This window comes from Rhopilema esculentum, chromosome 6 (assembly GCF_057945365.1).
Source record: "Rhopilema esculentum isolate cy_ngs chromosome 6, ASM5794536v1, whole genome shotgun sequence".
NCBI lineage: Eukaryota > Metazoa > Cnidaria > Scyphozoa > Rhizostomeae > Rhizostomatidae > Rhopilema > Rhopilema esculentum.
In genome coordinates, this window is record NC_142820.1 from 10,392,898 (window position 1) to 10,412,176 (window position 19,279).

The following is a 19,279-nucleotide window of genomic DNA, read 5'->3' on the forward strand; positions in this document are numbered from 1 at the left end:
GGTCACCAAGTAGGTGCGCGCGCATTGCGATGAGCCTCCTTATAAAGCCAACTGCCGAGAATTGAATAACAGCTCGCCATGACCCTGGTTGGAAGGTTTGCAAAACATCGATAAAAGTAAGAATCGATAATATGGCTATGACTGTTAATAGATTATCTTAGATATCTGAATTTAACAGTTCAAGTTCAATAGAAGTTTATTGGGATTGCTAAGCGGTGTTTCATTTTATTGTCATACTATTATTATTGGGCCTAAACTTGGCCTACGTCTATGGGATTGCGTCAAGAACTCTTACTCGAAGATTGCCGAAGAAGATAGAAAACAAGAAACGGACAAACCAAAAAGATAGATATAAAGAAGGGCAATAGATACTTGGTTCATAAGTGCACCATATCCAGTTAATCTTTTAGAGCCGACAATTTTGCAAATTTGCATTGGTCTCCATTTGTTGATCTAGAAGCGCGTATATATCTTGGTGAAATCGATTACCTGGACCTGTCTTAATGCTCGTGTTAAATAACCTTTCTTGAAAATAGGCAGATGCTTTTCTCAAAATAAATAATACTATATTATTAAGTCCTATAAGGAGTTTTAATGGAAACGATATCGATGAATGGCAAATTTGGGAAAATCTGCAAATATTTTGCAAACAGCGGATACTGTTTTTATGGAGACAATTGCCAGTTTGTTCATGCCAAGGGGAAAGTAGAGAGTGCATTATCAGGTATGGAGTAACATTAGCTTTTTATCTGTTATTTGCATTGATAAAGATCTTCATTTACTGTGCATGGCATGAAGAAAATCTGCATAATTCCTTTATATCATATTTCTTGTATGATTATGCCATATCAAAGTAATCTATTTTAGCTATTGAATTTCTTTGCAAAAAGAGCAATGCCCAGAATTCTACCCTCAATACAGAAACCCCAGTTTTTTTAACACCATAAATTTGTTTGATAGAGGTAAGTCTTTTTTAATATCAATATTATTTTAAACATTTTGACGTTAACCACTTATTACCTCTAACCATTTATTAACAACTAACAGCTAGGGTCACATCATCCTGATTGAGTATACCTGGATACAACTTAGAATTTTTTTCTTTTGCTTATAAGACTTAAAAAAAAATTTGCTACTTACAAAATCCTTCAGGCCCTTCAGGTATATATTTCCAAAGATCAGGTAAAGGTTCCACTCATTGTTTCAACAAGCTGCAATACTACGTAATTGTCTTATTGGTCTAAATTTCTGAGTTTGTCTTGATTGGGTGTGTGTTCTGTTTGTAAAACTAGTACACTGGCATAACAAATTTAAAATAAAGTTACTAAACAGTGACAAACACTTTTTAAATATTTTTTCATGCCAAGATCTTAGTGAATTTCTTTTTATTCTCAAATCTGGGACATGCCAGCGATAGCGCTTTTGCAAGAATCAAAACAAGCTTTATATATACAGCATTGACAAAAGCAATAATTTTGCTGAAAATTGTTTTTATTATGTATACATCAAAGTTGTTCAAGATTTTTTTGGTTAAAGATATTTGACAAATTGAAATGTATAAGTTTCATTTTGAAAATTAATGTGAAAAATCTGCTGATTTGAAGCAGCAGTTTTAGTGTGCCAGATCAGGGTGCATTTATGCCAAATCAGTCAACTTTCTATCACTTCTCTCTGTAGCAAAACAAATTAAAAAAATGTACAATTTAAGCAACGATATATGTTCCCCATGTATTATATGTGCTTAAAATTGATGTACTATTACCAGATAAAATATGCAGGTCTATTTAATACTTAAAAGATTATGCGAATACATTCTACAGAAAAAGGCAGATTTGTACTAGTTGTCATTTCAGGTTAGTCCTTTTCCAATCCAAAAATTTGTTCATCAATTGGGTTATTAAACCCCAAATGTTTTCTTAAATTTGATAATTGACATATACATAGGATTTTTTTGATTGCATCTTAGCCCTAATCTCTCAATTTTTTGGTAAAAAGTAAAGCATGTAAATGTTACATTTCTAGCTATACTCAATCAGAGCAATGTGACCCTAGTAGCATACTCTAAACCAACAGAATATCAATTTGTTATGTTTCTTAATACTTTCTTGGGCATTTTAAATATGTAGCCTGTTTAAACTGCTCTTTTTTATTTTTTCTTGCGAAACTAGGCCACAACTTGATTCTTTACTACAAATAGATAAAGGAGAAGGTCTGATTTACACACAGAAAATGAAACTTGGACATCTTCAAACAAATTTTGACTGACTACTAAGTCGCACAAGTTAGTCTTTACATAGGCCGTATTTAATGCATACGATCTTATCATCATCACACCGTCAAGAGACCCACTAAATGCTCATGTTTTCTATGTTTGACATCAAAGGCTAAAGAGGGAGGCTTAATAGAGAGGGGGACCTTATTTAAAGTTTTTGCTTGATAAGGGGGGACTTAATAGAAAGGGGTGACTTAATAGAGAGGGGGGCTTAATAGAGCTGTTACGGTATATAAACATCATTTTCCGTTGCTGTATTTTTCAAAACACCTGCAAATAAGACCTTTAACTTGTTTTGAAGGTAGAATGAAATATGAACTCATGGATAATTAACAATCTATGCAATTTGCCTACAATTTTTTGTTCAAATTAGAGTTGAGCTACTAAAGAATCAGCAATCCCAATTTTAAAGAAATAGGCTCAGTTCTTCAAAGTTATATCAGCAACCTCAATGCAGAGGGCTCAGTGACAGTTAAAGTTTGGAAAAAGGTCCTTAATATTATGTATAAGTCAACACATTAGTTGTAAAAATCCAAAAAAAACTTCAATAGAGGATACACATGAAAAATCTCTGTTCTTGGATTTGTGAACATATGAAACCATTGAATAATTTTTTTGGCAATAATTTCGCAAAATCTTTTGCTTAAACATCAGCAAGAAAGTTTCTAGTAAGAATTAACACTTCTGTTATTTTTTGTTGTTATTAAGAAACGGCTTTAATGATAGACGTGATTCCTTTTTATATATTGTTTCCTTTTTGTGGATTTCTTGCCAAAATAATGCTATTAATGCGAACTATTTTATAGCTTTATTATTATTACAATTATGCCTATTTTACTTGGATAATTTTAGTTGATGATTCTGTTATCACATCAAGTGGAGGTACTGCTGCTTTGATGCCAAGAGTTGCCAATGTGCCCAGGCAGCTAAAATATGGTGAGAGTAGGTCGACACCAGTAAGTCCAAAGAAAATTCAGCAGCAGGGCTCAAGACAGAATCCAAATGAAGATCTTACAAGAAATTTTCAAAGATTGAATTTTGATGCCATGCCTATGCACCAGGTATGCCTTTCTATTTTTACTCATCTACTGGCTTTATAGGAATCGACATGCATCCATTTTGAATCAAAGAGGCAGGTTAACATCTCTTGCTCAGTCTCTCTGTTCATAGCATGTTGTAATCTAAGGCCCTGTTCACACGATACTGTATTCAATTCATGTCGGATCACTTCTCATATTCGATAGGCCTTCTTTTCACATGATGGCGCTTGAATCCGATACACTCTATATTGTTTTTGTGAAGTCAAACCATTTTGCTGTTAATATGGCATGGAATCATATAGGATCACTTCTGAGCTTGGTAAACACATGAATCCGATATGGTTTTGCTCCAGAACCTCTGTTTAGAAGTGACAGCTTTGTTTTCAGGGTTTTTACAAGCAGTTTGGTACTCTTTTCAAGACAGGAAATGACAGTGGATCCCAGTTTACAATAAATTTGTACTCCTTGCAATGATTATGATCTTCACAAGATCAATGCAAAGGAAAATTAGATTGTTTAAAAACTGATTTTGAAATTTAGGTTCTTCAAAACAAAACAGCATATCAGCTATGTCATGTCAAAAAATGCATTTGATTAGAAAAAGAGCAAAACAATAAACAACATTCCACGTTGCTATGCAACTGCTTTAAGACAATGGATTTTTTGAAGCTGTGTTGAAGAGTGTCACCGTATGAACAGGGGTGAATCCGATACAAAATGAATCCGGTATCGTGTGAACAGAGCTTGATATTTGTATTGGATTGGTTCAGTGAATCTGATATGAAATAAATCTGGTATCATGTGAACAGGGCTTAAATGAACCTATCTATCTATTGTGTTAATCTGACAAAGCCATGGTCAAACTTTGTTTAATATAGTCATTCCCTTTGGGTTTTAAGTTTTTGGAAATTCAACAAAGCTACAAAATTTTAATACTTTTTTGGTTTTTTGAGCTAGGCTTCTTTTGGAGCAAGCATTTATTAAAATGGCTTGCTGAAACGTAAATTGGTTAACTTGTTGGTCATTGTTGGAGATAAATGGATTCAAAACTGCTAGAACTTTAAATGCAAGAACTTATTAAGTATTGACCTTGTCTTTAAATTAAAAGTTCTTTTAAATAAATTATGGCTTTTATATTTTTAAAAACTTATAATATTTTACTTAGTGATCACGATCAGTAAAAACTTATAATTTTTCACAGGCAGCACCACATTTGCAAGCCATCCCAAGGCCATTTGCAGATCACGTGAAGAAGGATCCTTTGAACTCATTTTTTGCCCCACATGGAATGAAGCAGGTTTGTCAAGAATTTAGAAAAAAATATAAATGTTGACTTCTGAATTTTTAGTATAGCATTAAAAAGCTGAAATATTGTTACATTACCATGAATTGTCTTGCCTGGGGACACGTTTTGAAATTTTTTAGCACTAAGGATTTATTAAGGAGTATTGTTAACAGTGGCGGACACCTGAGAGTATTGTTAACAGGGACAAGGGGGCAACAAGTTGGTGGTCACCCTCAATACTTTGGAGGACAATGGTCTTTTATTCTAAAACAATGGGAAAATGTGACATCATCTTGTTTAAACATTAGGCCTGCCCCCCCCCCCCCCCCTCAATATTTGACCAAGTGTCTGCCCTGATTGTTAAGAAAAATTAAGTTAATGCCAAGTTGATAACTTCAAGTTAATTATTTTGCCTAATTAGTGTCAATTTTCCATCTGTTCAATACAGGAGTTGCAGAGGCAGTTGGTAATTGCTAACACACATTGTTCTGATGAAAGTATGTGATTTTTTATGCTTAATGGCACATGAAACATTTAAGCCAAGTAACATAGGAAATACTTTTGTAAAACTAGAATAAAAATGATAAGCAGTGGAAATAGGCTAAAATGTGCACCTGTATCTGTTATTGAATAGTGACTAAAATTAAGCAATGTAGGGCAAAAAAATACACCAAAATTTCTGAGAAATCTATCTTGATTAAATAAATTTCAGAAGAACTTATCACTAAGGTTTGGAAATGTGCTATCAAAGTTTGAAATTGAAGATTATTAATAAATACAAAGCTCAATAATTTCACTTTTTTAGTTTTACTAAACTTTGCTTGTTGGTAATGAAATTGAAAATGGTACAACGGTCAGCCGGTATATATGCTGACATAATGGTTTGTCTAAGGCAATCTATTTTATTTTAGGTTTGCCTGCCGCTGTTGACTCATACCATTCCCTGTCTCCTTTAGAAGATGGGAAAACCAATCAGCCGGTATTTTTTTAAATTAAAAGTGAATCTCTGATGTAGCTTCTATTCTTTCATCATGTGTATCAAAAGTCGACCTTTTTGTTTTCTAAACTGCACACTAAACATGAAATAATTGGGTTATTACATAATACTTTTCCTAAAAGCCTTGATTTATCAATGCTAGCTTTCATGAAAGTAATATTATTGAAGTTACATAAAATATTATTATTAGATATTTTTAGTAATATTAGTGTTCTTCCATCAGATATAAATTGATCATGTCCACAGTAATATTTTCATTTTGTGCTTTTGCAGGCTCAGGGTATTTTCCGCTGTGTCACTACATGCTACAAGGCCATTTGCTCAAAGGATGGACAGCTTTACTGTCTCAGAAGGATACATGGTTAGACTTCACTCTATTACGTCATTCTCACCAATTTCTCTTTTAGTACTGACAAATTTATTGTAGTGAACGTTCTTCTTATTAATTTACGTTTCAACATTAAACAGCTTATTCCAAGCTAATGATTAAAATGCAAGTTTAATTTATTTTTTTGTTACTAACCCTTAAATCTGGGGGTCTGTAGACAATCCTTTATAATCTCACGGTCCGCTTTATCTTTCACGAGAGAGACCCAACTGGCAAAAAAGTGTATAAAAATAAAATTTCTAGGAAACTTATGTAGTTTATGCCATAATCTATTAACTGTCTTCTAATTTTTTGCTTTGAAAACTAAAGCCCTTCTTCAAATCAAGGTGACGATTTTAATAAAAATATACCCTTATAAATTATTTGTATTTGCAAATTTCCAAGGATTCTTTTTTCCTATGATTTAATATTTCATAAAATCGTTTTTGTCCAAATGAGCTACCACCTGTTTTCAATTGAAGCTATCAGGTATAAATAGATAATCGAATGACAAACGGAATTGTCCTTGCTAATCTCCATTTGTTGCTATCTGCACCAAGTGCTTCGATTAATTTTAGCGTAAGTGTAACGACCTTTAGTTAACTGGTTGGCTCGGGAATATTGATGCATATGGTTTAAGCAGAAAAGTTGTTTCTCGATTCATTAAGTGATGTTAATTGCATTTCTTCTTTTCTTAGGATATCGCCTAGGTGATAGGAAAGTGTCATCCGTTATCGAGCAATGGAAGAAACTCAAGTACACAAACATTGTACCATTGATAGAAGTATTTACAACAAAAGCTTTTGGGGATACTTGTAAGTTGAGGTTGTAATTCTATAAAACAGGCTATGAAGCAAGGCTGCTTAAAAACTTTACCAACGAAATTGTTATTGTTCTTGTAACCACTGAAGGTAACTTGGGATAGCAAAGACGTAATCTTGTTTTGCAAGCACAGACTCAAATTGTGAGCCGGCTTCGGCATTGTGCGCGGTGGCAGACAAACTATGCAGACCAAACAATGCCCGCGGCCACATCTGAAAAACAAACGATCCGATTCTATAAAAATTTAAAGAAACAATTCAGCTATTAGTTTCACCATGTTGGTTTTATTAAGTGTTTTTCTTCACTGGAATATGACTAGAATGGTTACGATTATGAAGGATGAATAAGCCTATCACATTAAGGCCCATTTCCATTTGACATTTTTTGTGCTCGCGGGCGTAGCGCCCAAATCTGAGCATGCGTAGTTAAGTGATACTGTTAAGTGGCCGAGCGCAAAAAAAGTTGAGACCCTATCAACTTTCTGGCGCTCATAGCGGACGCAAAATCGAGACCACTTGATTTTAACTACGCATGCTCAGATTCGGGCGCTACGCTCGCGCGCGCAAAAAATGTCAAATGGAAATCGGCCTTTAGTGACCAGGGAAGCAGCGCAGCGTGACAGTAGCTCAGCCAAATATTGACGATATTATTATGAAACGTGACATGTGACGAATTAAAGAAAAGGAATTTAAAGAATCCTATAGATGAATATGTAGACACTGAGATTTCAAAAGTCGTGCAGTCTTTGGCAAGTTTTGTGAAAATGACTAAAGGTGACTTATTAAACAATTTCTACAGTGAGGCAACAAGTAACTTTTTGATAATCTTTTATGATAAATCATGTAGTTTTCTCTTCCTGTATTTTCCAAACTTATCATTGTGAAAAAATCTCTATCTTTTAAGCCATGGCTTTGAACAACCAGCAACGAAGTCTGCTACTTTCTCTGTTAAAAGCACAAATTGCCTAATATTTCACCAAGTGCCGTCGCTAGCTTTTGTCCTCTATGGATGTCCAGGACTTATTTGCCGCCAAAATGAGTGAGCAATCTTTTATTTACCAACAACACACCCGTAAACAGCAAAAATTTTTGGAAGCAGAATTTTTTTCGATGGGGGCTGTCAAACCCCACACACCATGTAGCTATAGCCCTGTCCATCGAACCAACGGTCTCTTTCTCATCTCTTTCAGCTTTGATATTCGTCTACGAGTACTTCCCTGGCGCTGAGACGTTAATGACTCGCCACTTCACGCCAGCTGCTATTAAACCATACCACCAAGGCCATAAAGGCAGTCATCACCCATTGTGGACGCCCCAAAACAGGTATGCGGTGCCTATGCAACTGCAGAAAGCTCTTCCCGAGCGCCATCTTTGGAACTACATCATTCAATTAACTGCTGCTGTTCGGTTTATCCATAATTCCGGCCTAGCTTGTCGCATCATCGATCCTTCGAAGATACTGATCATTGGAAATTCAAGGTAAGTAATCAACATTTAAGGGATGCATTTAACAGAGTGCCGAAAAACATCAACCATTCCTGCAACTCTTGATATGCTAATAAGAAACTTTCTAAAAGTTTTCAAAATTATTCGGCAATAATGCCAAATATAAACAATGCTTCGTTCAGAATTAGTGTGATCTTGTCCAGAAATCCTAAGGACCTTGTTTGCTTCTACAGATTCTCGTTAATCATTTCCGTCCCAGCTTTCTCTTTGTTCACGAACTATCATATTTGCAAGCTTTTCTAAGATAGAAGAAAAGAGCCCAAGACACTGAAAGTTTTCAAAAAATGGACTGCTGTATTCTGCTTGTGACTGGCAGAGCTGTTTGACAGATCGGTATTGAAGAAATTATCACTGGAATTCTTATTAAGCAGTTGGAGGATATGAAAATTCTGCTTAGATAAAAACTTCAATTGATTAATCGATTTGATAGACCGATCGACTTTGCTTACTGCACATTTATTTGTTAGACTTCATCTAATCCGAAAGTCAAAGCATATTGTTTGCAATGCTTTAAATGCAGATTCGATGAATCAGTGATATTTTAAAAATACTTGTTCCATAAAGTATTTTACCAGCAAAGATACAAGAAATTTAAATAATACTTGTACCGTTAAGTATTTTACAGCAAAGATGCAAGAATTTTAAAGATACTTGTTCCGTAAAGTATTTTAGCAGCAAAGATAGAAAAAGTTTTAAAAATACCTGTTCCGTAAATATCTTAACAGCAAAGATACAAGAAATTTTGTTTCGTAAAGTATCTTAGCAGCGAAGATACAAGAAATTCATTTTCTTGTATCTTCGCTGTTAAAGGTTAAAGGCTAGCATAATTTAAAGGCTTGAATAACAAAGTCATTCCTGCATATAACTAGGGAAAGAGAGGTTCTGTTTTATGCATTACTGTGCATTAGAGCATTGAAATAATATATATTCACTCGATTTTAATTTTTTCAGGTTGCGAATCAATTGCGTGGGTATTTTAGACGTTTTAACAAATGACAGCAATTCGAATACAGCCGCGACAATGTTACACTATCAGGTATCGAATGGCTTGGATCAAATAGAATTTATTATACAATTCCTGCGACTTCGTCCCTCAAAAATAAAGCTTTTTATAGAAAATAACTCTTTAGGGTATGTTGCTTTTGTAAGGAATATTACTAAAATAATCAGCAATTTAACAAAATAAGAAGAGTTTGGTGAGAAAATGTTTAACTACTGCAATCTTTCTGTTATATAATCATGCATTTTTTTTTAAATTTGTACTATTTCATGTTGAGTTTCTTAATTTACAGCAAGAAGATCTCCTGGCTTTGGGAAAGCTGGTATTAGCTTTGGCATGCTCCTCCATCGCTTCTATTCATCAGGAGAACATAAATCATTCCTTGGAATTTGTTACTAAGAACTACTCTAACGATTTGAAGAATCTTATTTGGTAAGAAAACTTGATAACAGCTAATGTGTTGTTAACTGAAAATGCTGTGAGATTAACGATATTGCCAAGCTTGCACTTGATTTTACCTACATTTGCGCCTTTGGTTGAGAGCAATTTTTGGAGTTGACATATTTTCCAAACAAGATTTCTGCTTCCCATTAGAGTTGATCGTCACAGTTGTTGCCTCTTATTTCCCACTTTTTATGATATTATCCAACAGCTATCACGCATCAATAGTTGAATAGCTTTGCTTTATAAGGATAATTATGAGTACGCTCTGTTGCCTAAAGTGCCCGTGACATGATTTTTTTTTATTCTCTTGATTGAAGCGTTGCACTGCTCTTATAGTAGATCTGAACTTTTTTTGAAATAAAAGCGTTTTGATATTGAAATTAAGCAAAATAGTGCGGCCCTAGCCAAGTCGCTTTATCATCATTCGCCGTTCTCTTGTGACGTCATGGGAGGAACTCGTTATTGTAACAATGTAAGCGCTACCTTCAAAAATCTCATCCTCGCTGCCACTACTTTCTCTGGAAATATCGCTCATCTTGGACCTGTTAGATTTCCCTCATTGACTACGGTACAAAAACTCGAAGGAGGAGGCGATCGGGTCCCTCCCGTGACGTCACTGTCTACTCATTCTGAAAAACAAGATGGCGAATTTTGGCGTAGAAGATCGCCAATAACACCTTCATTTCTCACGAAACGTAAAAACTAACCTCAGCAATGAAAATAACAGGCCTTTTTACATAAGAATAGATATATAAACCCAAAAGTACGAAATCATGTCACAGGCACTTTAAGTATGAGTGTTGTACCAGAGCGGATGGGTGGTAACTGCATGAACCAGTAAAAAGGGCGGTCGCAATAGACTTGGTAAGAAGGTATTGAGCAAACGATTGAATGTACAAACAAATGGTACAAGCAAGGTAGAACAAGACCTAAAATGTGAAAGCAACTGCTTGGATGTGCTTTTGCACGCACTCATTCATAGATAAAATGCTCCAATTCTAGTACTATCCGAGTCTAGAATTGCAGGCTCGCATTATCCAAATCTAGAAGATGGTTCAGTGAAATAGAAACTACTTATCCTGTTGCAGGCTCCTCCACAGCACTCAGTTCCAGAATTCGCCGAAAAGTATAGAGGATGTTGTACCAGTGATTGGAACTAAATTCTACGAACAGCTTGATGTGATACAAGATAGAAGTGACACTCTTGAAAAGGATCTTTTAAAGGTTTGCAGGTTTATCTGAGATGCCAAAATAGTCTTTGAATCCCTTTATCTAAAAGCTGTGAAGTATATTTTAGCTGAACCATTCTTACAAGCTTCGATGTTTTTGTGTAGATAACCGTGTAGATAACTAACCGTACGTAACCCACTGTTGTTTCTAGCCCTGAATTTGCCAATCACATTGTTAGTCTACAAATTGTAGACTTGCTATTTTTTTAATGCTGGCGTCTGTTTTCATTAAATATTGCTACTAAAATTGAGTCTGTTCCACCATTGTTATGCATGTGAAGTCATTTGTCTATATATTTGTATTCACACTTGTTTTACATGCTGTTATTTTATGCGATATGCTCAAAATGCTACTGGCCTGCTTATTCAATTATACAGGAAGACGCGAATGCGAAAGCTTTTTAACCAAGATTTTGTTGTAGAGTATTGTAGCTAAGAAATATTTTAAAATCTAACTTAAAAGCATTTTCAAAGAGCCCACATTTTCAAAGAGCCCCCATTCTAGTTGTCAAGCGAAATTCTATTTTCTGAAACTTTTGAAAAACATAGATTGTTTTGTGATTTTGTGTCATTTTACTGACGAATTCTCTTGATATCGAAGGAGCTTGAAAGTGGAAGGTTGTTCAGAATATTAGCGAAGTTAGCCACCATTCTTGAAAGACCCGAGTAAGTATTGAATTATCCAGAAATCACAACATTTTAATGTCAATAATTTTGAAACATATCTGTCTAGGGTCGTTCAAACGCTGTTTACGATTGTTCTTATTGAAAATAACTAGATATCAAAGTTGAGAATTTAAAGAATTTTCGGGTGTTTTTGGAAATGAAATTGGTGTCTAAAATTTTGACAGGATTCTTCATCGATTTTCTGCAAAATAACTTATTCTATATATTAGCAATCATAATACAGCGTTGATGTCCGTATTAAATCAATGGTTGGAATATCCCCTTCCCCTTGCTATTCAATATCTCGTACATGCAATCATCCGGAAAGGCAGTTCACACTCATTAGCATCAACGTTGGCGATTACTCAAAGTTGTCAATTATAACCGCCATTTTGGTTCAACGTGGAATGGCTATTTTACTGTACTCTCTATATCAGCTATTTTCCCTTATCTCAAAGCTCCAGTGTCCCGGACGCAAATGGGTAGTGCTAATTTACATTTGTTTGATATTTTTTCCCGTCATTCAATCTTTCTAATGTTATTATTACTCAGATTTAACATGGACCCCGAATGGTCAGAAACTGGCGACAGGTACCTGCTCAAGCTGTTCCGGGACTATGTGTTTCACCAAGTCACGGATACCAACACACCGTGGATAGACATGGCACACATTGTATCCTGTCTCAACAAGGTACTTTCGAAACTCCTGTCTAGTTTTTTGTCTGCTCTACAAAATACAACGCAGCAATGCATTATGTCAGTTAACAGATGAGATTCTTAAGCCTGTAAGCTGGAGAAATTACAATGATAGGGTGAACCCGCCTGTAAGCTTAATTAATGATATATTCTTCTATGCAATATGGAAGATGTGCGATAATGTTTCTTTCAATAAGAAAATAATCAGCAACACAGAAAGGACATACCCTTCTGTTGCCAATCAGTTGTCGTTTCATGGCCTGAAGGCCGTTGTATAATTTTTCAGACTTTTTTAGCAAAATATTTTCTTGCAGTATTTAACAAAATTTTTCACATCAAAAAAATATGCTAAAATGAGTGGATGGCTTTTGAATATTCGATGCATTACACGATACAGCTATATGAAGCGAGTTTTAAGCAATTTATAGTGTATACTTCTCAACCGTTTTTGAATACCTTTTTGATACTGTCTGCTACTATTGCAGCTGGATGCTGGATCGCCAGAGCGTATCTGCCTAACGTCACGCGATGAGCAGTCCGTCCTCGTTGTGTCATATCAAGATCTGAAAGCGTGCTTCGAAACAGCGTTCAGTGATCTCGCATCGAACAGCACAAGGACATAGACAAGTGGCTGAGGGGTAAACCAAGAAACTCTCGTGGATGTTTGAAAATAAAGGTAGATGGGTATTTAAAGTTGAATAGAAATAAAGATTTGCTGTATTGCTTAACTCGTATGTGCTTTTTTAAAGCGGGTATTCAGATAACCAAATAGTGTACTAGGAAGGCCTGAGTCCAGTTACCTTTCGTTTGCATGGGGATGAGAGGGATGCCAATGGTAGTTAGGGCCTAGATGTTTGTTCAGCGAGATAATTTTCGATCCCTTTCAAAATGTTTCAGCATTTGGTTTCGAATAGGAGCCTCCAGTGGTGCATTTTGCCTATACTGGTTCCACGATTCTTTGGTTTATAACTAGATTTTTAATTAGATACCAGACATCTCGTCTCCAAATACTCTAAACAACTCTCGTTTTGAAATCATCGACATGGCTCTCAAGCTGCTGTGAAGAAGCCCAGAATTCCCCTTGTTTGTTTTTGCACTGCCTGATGAATAGAGGGTAGAGAAACGTCTTAGTCACAATAGACTGCAGAACGACAAAGGTTGCTCTCTTGCTCCAGTTTACTTTCAGTTTGGAAAAAGCTCTTCCTGCCATAACTGCCCCAAATTCAGATGGCTTAGGAATCCATCACTATTAGATACACAGTCTACCTGCGATTAAATTTACTTAAATATGCACAAGTTCACTATTTCTTGTATTGGGAACTACGGAAAGCGATAAGGACAGTTTATATATGTCATTATTTGGCCAAACAACATATGAGGGCCTAGTTAATGTATATATCGTTACTATTCTGTCAGCTCTAATCTGAAAGTTGGCCTTTTTCTGCTTATACTTTCAATTAATGTTTTTATTGAAGATTCCAAGTTTCAGCTTGGAGAATTCTTTCAGAAATATACAGCTCTTTAAAGTAGAAATGAAACTTTAGTGTGGTGAATACATTTGTAAATTTACTTCATACATAGATTTAATGCATGACGATTTTTAAGCGCCAATTCTAAAAAAATAGCAACTGCCTTGTCATCACGTGCAACGTGTCATACGTCTCGTGTATTATTATACCATCGTAATTAAGATCATGCTAGAAACATTTGAAGTAATATTGTTCAAAATGCACCGTAATGGGATTTAAAATAAAACCAACAGGCCAACAGAGTTGCCGTTGATATAGTGCCAGATCCGTGCCATGGATAGTTTCGATTCCAAAACGATCTTTTAAAAATCAAAATGAGAAGTTTTTATTGAAGTTATCAAAATCGAATTCCAGAATTGAATTGGAGTTTTGCTTGAATTGTGCTTATTTGATTTTCATTAGCTGCGTTTGTCATTCGAAAGAATTTTCCATTCATGTTCTAAAGTATTAGAAACGTTAGATCTTACTGAACAACTATTGGAGAGACTGAGACTCACCACTAAAAGTAAAATTTAGCTCAACAGTCAATCCAGTGATATGTTCCAGTTCTTTTTTACGCCATTGATAAAGCTACTCTTTAGCACCTTGATATAATGAAGCAATGTACAGATCTTTATAGGAGATTAAAGTATAGTCTTTCGAGGCTACAAGTATTGGAAAAGGCCGCTGCTGTTGTAAAGGCATGTAATTCACTCCTTGACTTGTGTATGGTAATTTAAATGCCATAAAATTAACTGCAATGGAATTGAATCATAACTGAAATAAGATTATTTTGTATAGTTTTTGGTATTTATGTATACAACTTATGTATTATGGGATACAAATAAAATGTGTTCATAGTTATATTTGATTGTATTTGTCTGACTTTGCTCGGGGCTATTACAGAGGACTAACTATATTTTTATTTCATGAGCACCATGTTTATATGGAGATAAATCAAACGTATTTCTAAGTTTCAGCTGTTTTTTAGCGAGATGCTCGATCTGTTTCGAAATGTTAATGTGATACGTCTATCGAAGAATTCGTATGATCAATGGTAGTAATTAAAGAGGCACATCTGTGTAATGAGTTTTCTGCTGCGGTTTTCTTGCACAGGTCAAAATATACTAAAACCAACGTTTAAAACCTGACTTATATTTGTTGCTGTAGCAAAATGTTTTAGAAGTCTTTAGCTTTCTGGAAAAGGAGTTTGCTAATGTCAAATTGAAAACTTTTGAAGGTTGTAGACATATAATTAAATCAAAATTGGGATTGCAAAGCTACAAGCTTCTTTATGGATCGAAAATTTGGGTTAATGGAAATAGCATGAAAACGATGCTTTGTAGAAATAGTCAATTTTTCAAGGCTATCGCTTTTTTTGATAAAAATTGAAATAGTTATAGGGTTGTTTAAGCGTGAAAAATGGGGCTGAATGGAAATGACAAATTTTAAAGCTCATAGATTTTTGGTTTTTTATTCTAGTATGAAAATGAGGCACAGTAGAATATACATCTTTTGCAAGGCTATCTATTGGCTTACTTTTGGAGAAAGAAATAGGCTTGGTTGAAATTATCCATTTTACAATGCTAATGGCTTAGTTGTGCAGAAAAGATGAGACATAAAAATGACCAGTTTCGCAAGCCTATTAGCTTACTTTTCGAGAAAAAGTGAGGCAGCGTGGAAATAAGCTGACGAAGTTATAGGTTTACACGGATAGTCATATGTTGATTGGTACGACATTTATCAATCCTATACCCTAAAAAAATAAATTTTAACTATTTTTCTATTTTCTAAACTCGTTTTTCGCAACCTCACCTTTTAAAATTTATCATGAAATGCTGAACAACACGAAACATCAGTTATTCACAGTTATTCACAGGCTATATGTATGTTCACAGTAATGAAGCTGCTAACATGGATGTCTTCTGCCGCCAGACACTGGTCATCCCAAAGGAACTTGCAAGTGTGTCACTTTATGCTTTTCACCATCACTTGATATATGTAAAATCCGTCGAACTTTATATGAATTAACATCAAAGGCAGTTAGAAACAGCGCTTTTTTCGTTTCACTAGTAATTGATACACTGCCATCAGCCCAAACGCATTGAAACGATTGCGTTGACTGTAGGTCAATCACACTTGCCTTTTCTCTTTGAGATAAATAGTACAACAATTCGCAACGAGGGACATACGAGTTCGTCGAATCATTCCTGGGGGCAGAGTTGCCAATGACAACGTATTGGGGTTTAATTGCATTGACAAAAAAATACTTGTTGGTTCGTCCCCAGGCCCCGTGACCAGCGGCTTGGTAGACCGTAGCCTGGAGGTCTTCAGGGTCAGTGAAGCCTGCGATAACTTGCTTCAAATAGACACTCGTGTCCACTGAAGGATCTTCTATGTCTCCAGGCATGATCATATTGAAGTCATAAAACTTTATTTGAAATACCATGCTGTTGCTTTTCATATTCACATTATTAACCGAGCAACCACCAAGATTTGCTGCTACGATTTTTGCGTCAAGAAATGGACTATCTGAGCAAAGTTTGATGTTTGTGCAATCGTCTCCTAGACATGCTCTAGTACCTGTTGACTTTGATTTAACTTCAATTATCTTGTCTTCTTGTCTAAGTTTACTTATCCATCTCTTCACTTTGGCATTTGCTGTGTATTGTTCAATAGAGCAAGCAATATAAACTTTCTTCAACGTTTTCGTATCTTCAAATAGCAACGGTAGAAGGTTATAGCATGATGGGTGTGGTCTAGTAATTATTATATTTTCAACACGAGACAAGTCAGGAATGAACTTGCCGACGTCGTTTTCATTCCAATACGAGCTTGTGTACACTGAGCCCAAATTTATAACAGTCAGGGTCCCGGTAGGGCATTGTACAATAGTTGAGTCTCCATCACCCATTGGCAGCATGAAGATGTTGAGGTTATCATCCGGGGCGGGCAAAGACGGCAGTGATTTGATATTTCGTACTGTAAAAAATTCACAACAATATAACATTCAAGTGAACACAAAGACTCTCACAGAAGATAAAGGGCATATTTGAAGTATTGAATAAATTATTTAAAAGTATGTTAAAAGTTGTCAGATAGCATGCTCTTAGTATAAAAGTGGTTTATAAGGCATCAGGCATTCAAATCAAAAGTACAACCTTCTATTGTTCGGCGTTATCATCAACACTCTGGTAGTTGAAATTATAAATTATTCAACAAGATTGTATATATGAGAATTAAATAAATTTATTTGAAAAAAGAATAATTCAAAAAATCTATGATGTAAATATTACATATTGCCAGAACATAAAGAAATGCTATTGCCAGATAATAACAACAAATGTTATAGGCCACTAATCAGGTAGGCTGGCCATAAAACATTAGATACTATACCTTATATTTTCGATAATTTTGACTTAATAATTTTGATTTATTCTTGAAGCGAATGAACACAACATAAAGCAACCATTTGAAAATGCTTCAAAAAAACCCATCCTTATAAATGTTTCATGATAACTGCAGGATTGATTTTTTCAATGAGAGATAGATAATGAATTTTTAATTTTGATATAAAATGGCTAGGGGATAAGGGGCAAATAGATATATGACTATTTATCAAAAGTTTTAAAATGACAAGGCGGAAAAATTAATAAAAATTGGAGCAAAATCTTAGTAACGAATCTTTCATGTTAACAGTGGACAGCAAAGGTTACATGCTACTACAAAAATTACAATAGCTGATTCTTTATTGAATAATCATTGCTTTTAAAAAAATACTCAAAGAATACATACTCAAGACCAATAACAAAATAGCAATAATCATCTTGAGATTAGCGAGCGTCTAGGCTCTCCATTTTCCGATTTAGTTCTTAAGTTAAAGATCGCAAATGGTGTTCAGATTTTGTTTGAAGTATTTGTGATTTGTCTATGCCCATGAAGACAACAGAGACAACCAGTTAGTTAACAGGCATTAAGGCTGGAGCATGTAACAATGCTCTTATATGGTCTGCTGTTTTATAATAAATGCTAAAGATCAAATAATTTCTTAGTGCACTTAACGTACACGAAACCCTTATGACTAGCAATCTAAATTTTCTATTTAGAATCGGTAGCTTATTCACATTAAAAAGTCCTTAAATTAATTTTTGACAAATACAATTGAAGAAGTATAACGATGATTTTTACGCAACAATCAAACATGGTTCGTCCCACTTAGTACTACTCGTAGTTACATACTGTCAAATACATCCACTTCTCTATCCAACTGTTTACCAAATTTTCGATTCATGGCATCTAAGATCTCATCAGATTTGATTTCAGGACACAGAGTAATGATAATCAACTCCAATAGCACCTAAATAATCAAAGAATCATATTGGCATTACCGGACAAAGATATTTCTTCTACATAACTGCTATTTTTGCTGGACATTGAACTCGGGCTGGGTTAAGGAAGCAGAAAACAGATAATAGGCAGCGACATGATAAAATAATGAGAATTGATCAATCAGTAGTAGTTCCATTGGGAGTTGTTTTTTGAATTTGGGACTTTTAATTGTTTGAGATCATTTCTGAAGAAAAGGAGAACAAAAAACTATGTAAAAACAGACAACTTACGTAGAATATATGCTTGTTTGTTTTGATATCCTGAAATCCTTCGAATATCTGAAAAAATGTTAATTGTATGTATAATTCTAAACGTACATTCTCAACATTACAGTAGCCAATCGACGATTTATTCAAAATCTATTGAAAGAACTTTTTATGTCCTTCATGTGAAAACGATTGAATGTCTCTAAAATTTGCCCAGACATAGCCACAAGAGCACAGGCTTTAAATTTTCTTTGAAAAATCACTATAACTTTCTCTATTTTTTTTCGAAAAAGCACAAACAACACTAATACGAAAACACGTCAATTTGAAACATTTAACTCACTTTGTAAGCTCAATGATATTTTGTATTATTCTGTCATATAATATTGTCATATTCAGACATTTTTGTGAAAATACATAACTTCTGCTCTATACGTACTTTGATAAATCCAAGTTTACTATTTCGTTTTCCAACCAAATTTGAGAGCACATCTATGGGTAATGAAAAAATTTGTGAAAACTAAAAGAATAACATTTAAGGATGTTTCATCCAATAGCGAAAATTTTATAACTTGCTACTTTTGATTGTATAAAAATTGAATAAAAAACCTGCATGATATTATAATCTTCACAGTTAAAATTTTCTTCAATTCATTCCATTATAACTATAATATCAATAAAATTGAAAGCAATTAAAATATTTTGACTTTGAAATAAACAAACCAACCTGGTATATTCTTCATCATTTTTTCTTTGGCTTTTTCTCTTGTTCTTAGTTTTTCCTAAAAATTTGACATAAAGTCAGTTTATAAAATCTAAAAGCAAACGAGAAGATAAGATCAGAATTCTAACT

General features: G+C 34.6%; 3 protein-coding genes across 3 annotated transcripts in view; 1 reads left to right on the forward strand and 2 right to left on the reverse strand.

Annotated features, from left to right (window-relative positions):
* On the forward strand, positions 1–14,697 carry LOC135686189 (PAN2-PAN3 deadenylation complex subunit pan3). Its single transcript, XM_065202374.2, has 15 exons — positions 1–116; positions 578–724; positions 3,125–3,333; positions 4,514–4,609; positions 5,046–5,094; positions 5,509–5,576; positions 5,868–5,955; positions 6,660–6,776; positions 7,973–8,261; positions 9,240–9,324; positions 9,581–9,720; positions 10,821–10,956; positions 11,563–11,627; positions 12,180–12,318; positions 12,809–14,697. The coding sequence occupies exons 2-15, from the start codon at positions 595–597 to the stop codon at positions 12,944–12,946; spliced, it is 1,749 nt and encodes a 582-aa protein (XP_065058446.2). The 5' UTR covers positions 1–116; positions 578–594; the 3' UTR covers positions 12,947–14,697.
* On the reverse strand, positions 10,820–17,738 carry LOC135686190 (uncharacterized). The gene is made up of 2 exons (XM_065202375.2): positions 17,627–17,738; positions 10,820–16,813 (listed from the first exon to the last, which is right to left on the reverse strand). Exons 1-2 carry the CDS (start codon positions 17,655–17,657, stop codon positions 15,774–15,776), a joined length of 1,071 nt encoding a protein of 356 aa, XP_065058447.2. The 5' UTR covers positions 17,658–17,738; the 3' UTR covers positions 10,820–15,773.
* LOC135686187 (sorting nexin-25) overlaps positions 17,502–19,279 on the reverse strand; it is a 13,453-nt gene continuing 11,675 nt past the window's right edge. The window contains exons 19-22 of the mRNA XM_089109085.1: positions 19,154–19,208; positions 18,866–18,918; positions 18,451–18,498; positions 17,502–18,188 (exon numbers count right to left, since the gene is read on the reverse strand). Of these exons, the coding sequence (XP_088965211.1) occupies positions 18,063–18,188; positions 18,451–18,498; positions 18,866–18,918; positions 19,154–19,208 (282 nt within the window). The 3' untranslated portion in view covers positions 17,502–18,062. The remainder of the gene's footprint in view (positions 18,189–18,450; positions 18,499–18,865; positions 18,919–19,153; positions 19,209–19,279) is intronic.